The sequence below is a fragment of the Moschus berezovskii genome, chromosome 1 (genome assembly GCF_049115385.1).
Source record: "Moschus berezovskii isolate FMDL1 chromosome 1, NW_MosBer_1.0, whole genome shotgun sequence".
NCBI classification, from domain to species: domain Eukaryota; kingdom Metazoa; phylum Chordata; class Mammalia; order Artiodactyla; family Moschidae; genus Moschus; species Moschus berezovskii.
This window is the reverse complement of record NC_142460.1, coordinates 23,389,936-23,393,776: the sequence shown is the minus strand read 5'-3', so window position 1 is coordinate 23,393,776 and position 3,841 is coordinate 23,389,936. Positions and strand designations below refer to the sequence as shown.

At 37.1% G+C, this 3,841-nt stretch overlaps 1 protein-coding gene across 1 annotated transcript; it reads right to left on the bottom strand.

The window, feature by feature from the left end:
- Window positions 1-1,825: 1,825 nt before the first annotated feature.
- LOC129549871 (protein SET) lies at window positions 1,826-3,595 on the bottom strand. The gene is made up of 2 exons (XM_055417414.2): window positions 3,590-3,595; window positions 1,826-3,547 (listed from the first exon to the last, which is right to left on the bottom strand). Exons 1-2 carry the CDS (start codon window positions 3,593-3,595, stop codon window positions 2,711-2,713), a joined length of 843 nt encoding a protein of 280 aa, XP_055273389.1. The 3' UTR covers window positions 1,826-2,710.
- Between the last annotated feature and the right edge of the window lie 246 nt (window positions 3,596-3,841).

Here is a 3,841-nt window from a genome sequence, read left to right as displayed (position 1 = left end):
TGGAAATAGAACTGCCATGTGATCCAGCAATCGCACTCCTGGGCATACACACCGAGGAAACCAGAATTGAAAGAGACACATGTACTCCAATGTTCATTGCAGCACTGTTTATAATAGCCAGGACATGGAAGCAACCTAGATGTCCATCTGCAGATGAATGGATAAGAAAGCTTTGGTACATATACACAATGGAGTATTATTCAGCCATAAAAAAGAATACATTTGAATCAGTTCTAATGAGGTGGATGAAACTGGAGCCTATTATACAGAGTGAAGTAAGCCAGAAAGAAAAACACCAATACAGTATACTAATGCATATATATGGAATTTAGAAAGATGGAAATGATAACCCTGTATACGAGACAGCAAAAGAGACACAGATGTATAGAACAGTCTTTGGAACTCTGTGGGAGAGGGTGAGGGTGGGATGATTTGGGAGAATGGCATTGAAACACGTATGTTGTCATATGTGAAACGAATCACTAGTTCAGGGTCGATGCATGTTATAGGATGCTTGGGGCTGGCATGCGGGGATGACCCAGAGGGAGGATAAAGGGAGGTGGGAGGTGTGAGGGGGGTTCAGGAGGGGGAACTTATGTAAACCCGGGGCGAATTCATGTCAATGTATGGCAAAACCAACCAATATAATATTGTAAAATAATTTCTCTCCAATAAAAAATAAATTAATTACCAAAAAAATAAAAAATAAACATAAAAAGCTTAAAAAACAATACAAAATTCATAGCACCAAACACCTTTATCACTAAAAATAAAAGAAAAACCAATATTTCAGTCAGAACACTTCATAAAGGAGAAATAAGAAAACCAGAAAAGGAAAAAATAGATCAAAAAACAGAAAGTAATAAGAAGTGACTCAAATAACCAGCCAAAATGCTGTAATTGGAAAGAATTAACAGAATTATAAACTACTTGCTAACTTGAAGAAAAATGAGAAATCACATATAAAATAAATAGCAAAAGAAAAATGAACATTAAAATGGAAGTAATTTGAAACATCATATGAAACTACTTTTCAGAACTTTATAAATCGGAAAACCAATGTGAAATGGATAATTTCCTAGCAAAATACAAATTACCAAAATGGATACTGTTAGTTTTAGAGATCAAAAACATACCTATTTCCTTGGAAGGAAAAGAGGATATTATTAACAAGATAGTCTACATAAAAGCCTAGTCCCAGATGAAGTCTCAGAATTCTATCAAATTTTCAAGCACAAGAAATTCCTAATACTGTAAGAATTGTTAAAGAGCACTGAAAATGAACAACTTCCTAATTTCTTGTATGAAAAATGTGTAGCATTGAGTCTGTGGTAGTTAACTTGCCCCTTTGATTCCTACCTTTTGATGTAAATATTTTTGTGTGATCCTCTCCCTGTGAGTATGAGACCTGTGACTTATTTGTAGCCAGTAAAATATGGCAAGTGTATATTATTATGTGTGATTATGTGATTATGTTACACAAGACTATATTACCTCGCTTGCTGGAGTCTCTCTCCCTCCTTGCTCACTTTGAGTAAACAAGCATCCCATGTTTGAGAATTTACTTGGGAAGGGAATATGGGCAGTCTTTTGTGGCCAAGAGTAGCTTCTAGGAGACATCCTGCAAGGGGCTCTAGTCAATGACCAGCAAGAAAATAAATCTTTCATTTCTACAATGTTGAAGCTTTTCAGCCCATATCTGAAATAGGGTTTTTATCTTAATATTGTAGTCACCCATGCCTGCCAAATATTTTCACAATTTATTGCTACCTTGAGATGCAGTTCATTATTAAATTATTCTTAACATTATATCTCTCATACTTACTTTTATTTTTTTTTTCCTTTGTGTACTCATTTAGTTTTATTGTAACAAAGCAACTTGTACACTTTTAACGTTTAAAACTGAGCATCATATTTCCTTTCCAGTGAAACAAAAAGAAAAATTTAAAAATAAACAGGAACAAAATTACAATAGAGAATGTCAATTGCAAATAAGATCCTACAGGTTCTGCTGATTCTCCCATCGAGTGGCAGGGCTCAAGTCATCATTAGGAGAGAATTTTATTTTAAAAGTGTCATCTTAAACTGCAAGGATGTCCGTTAAACATCACAATTAAACATGCCAAAGGAGAAGCCATGTTGTCAAAATGCCCACTTAACCCACCCAAACATCTGAAACCCACCCTTTGCTGACCTTCTATAACCCCATTTTTTTAAGTTTTTTTTTTTCTTTTTTTAAACAAGAGAAAGTAGACAGATACATGTTGGTAAATGTTAACTGTCCATATTCACATAGAGACACAGTGTAATCTCTGAGCCCAATATACAGAGAAAGGAGGAAAAAAGCTAGAATTCTATGCACTACTACACAGGGGCCTAGCACCCTCCAGCTTCCAGCAGAGCTAAGGGAGAAGAAGGTTTTTCTTTTTTTCCCACAGAGCATGGTGGTGTTGATTCCATAGTTTTTGTTGAGACAGGAAGGGATAAAAATGAATTTGGAACAGAAAGGGGTAGAGATTCTTTTCCCACTGAATTCTGCTGAAGGTATTTCCCCCCACAAATAAATTGTGAACCATGGTATAAAGGAGAAAAGAGACCTCAAAAACAGGGCGACTGAGCACAAGAGGAGGAAAAAAAAAAAAAAAAAGACTGCAACTTGCTCCCAGGGACTGGAGAAAATTAAAAAAGGTTGGAATCCATCAGTGTTCCATTAGTCATCTTCTCCTTCATCTTCCTCTCCTTCCTCCCCCTCATCATCATCCTCATCTTCTTCACCTTCATCCTCATCCCCTTCTTCATCAATATCTTCCAATCCTTCTTCCTCCTCATCATCGTCATCGTCCTCTTCTCCTTCCCCTTCCTCATCATCCATGTCAGGAACCAAGTAGTACTGTAACGGATTTGGCCAAATATCATCTTTGATGACCTCTCCTAACTCATCTGCACCTGCATCAGAATGATCAGTAAACCAGGTGAAGAAGCTTTCTGGTTCCTCATGCTGTCTCTTCCTGCTGGCTTTATTCTGTGTTTGACTTGATCGTTTTGTCAAATCCTTTCCAGACTTCCATTTGATTTCAGTGGACTTTGAAGATGGATCACCACTCTCATTCAGATGAAATTCTTTGGAGAGAATTTTATTTTTGAAGTAAGGGTTTTCATCAAAATAAAAATCTATTCTGTAACCTGATTTAATGTCTTCAAATTCTGTCACTTCAACTCTTGTCAAATAATGCAGCACCTCTTCATCCTCCTCCCCAAGCAGTGCAGACACTTGTGGATGGTTAACAAATGTTGTTACCCAAAAATTTGGGATTTTGACGATCAATTCTGACCTCTTCTGAAAAAATGGTTGGCGGAGTTTGTTATATTTCTGTTCTACTTTCAAAATCTCCTCACTGGCTTGTTCATTAAGTCTGTCTATTTCATTTTGTACTTCATCAATATGTTCAATTGCTTCTTGCTGTTCTTTTTCTTCCTTCGACAAGTTTGAAGAAGCAGATGCCTCGTCTGGCCTGGAGGCAGGAGTCGGCCTGGCTTTCTTCAGTTTCTTCGCTCAGCCTGTAACATTCTTCGGTCTCTCCACTCCCACCGCCATGTCTGGCTAACTGAGTTCTGGCACTTGGAGTCACTTAAATCATCTAAGTACAGGACCTACTTGGTACTTGTCAGTTTAAATTCAAACATGCAAGACCCCACCTTTCTCTCTCATACTTTTAAAATGGACAGAAGTGATATTTGACTTTATGTTATGAATTTTCCAATATAACTTACCTTATTCCCTCAGAGGCAGAGGAGGAAAGTGAAGTCTAGAGAAAGTAAGTTACTTTCCTAAGACAACTGA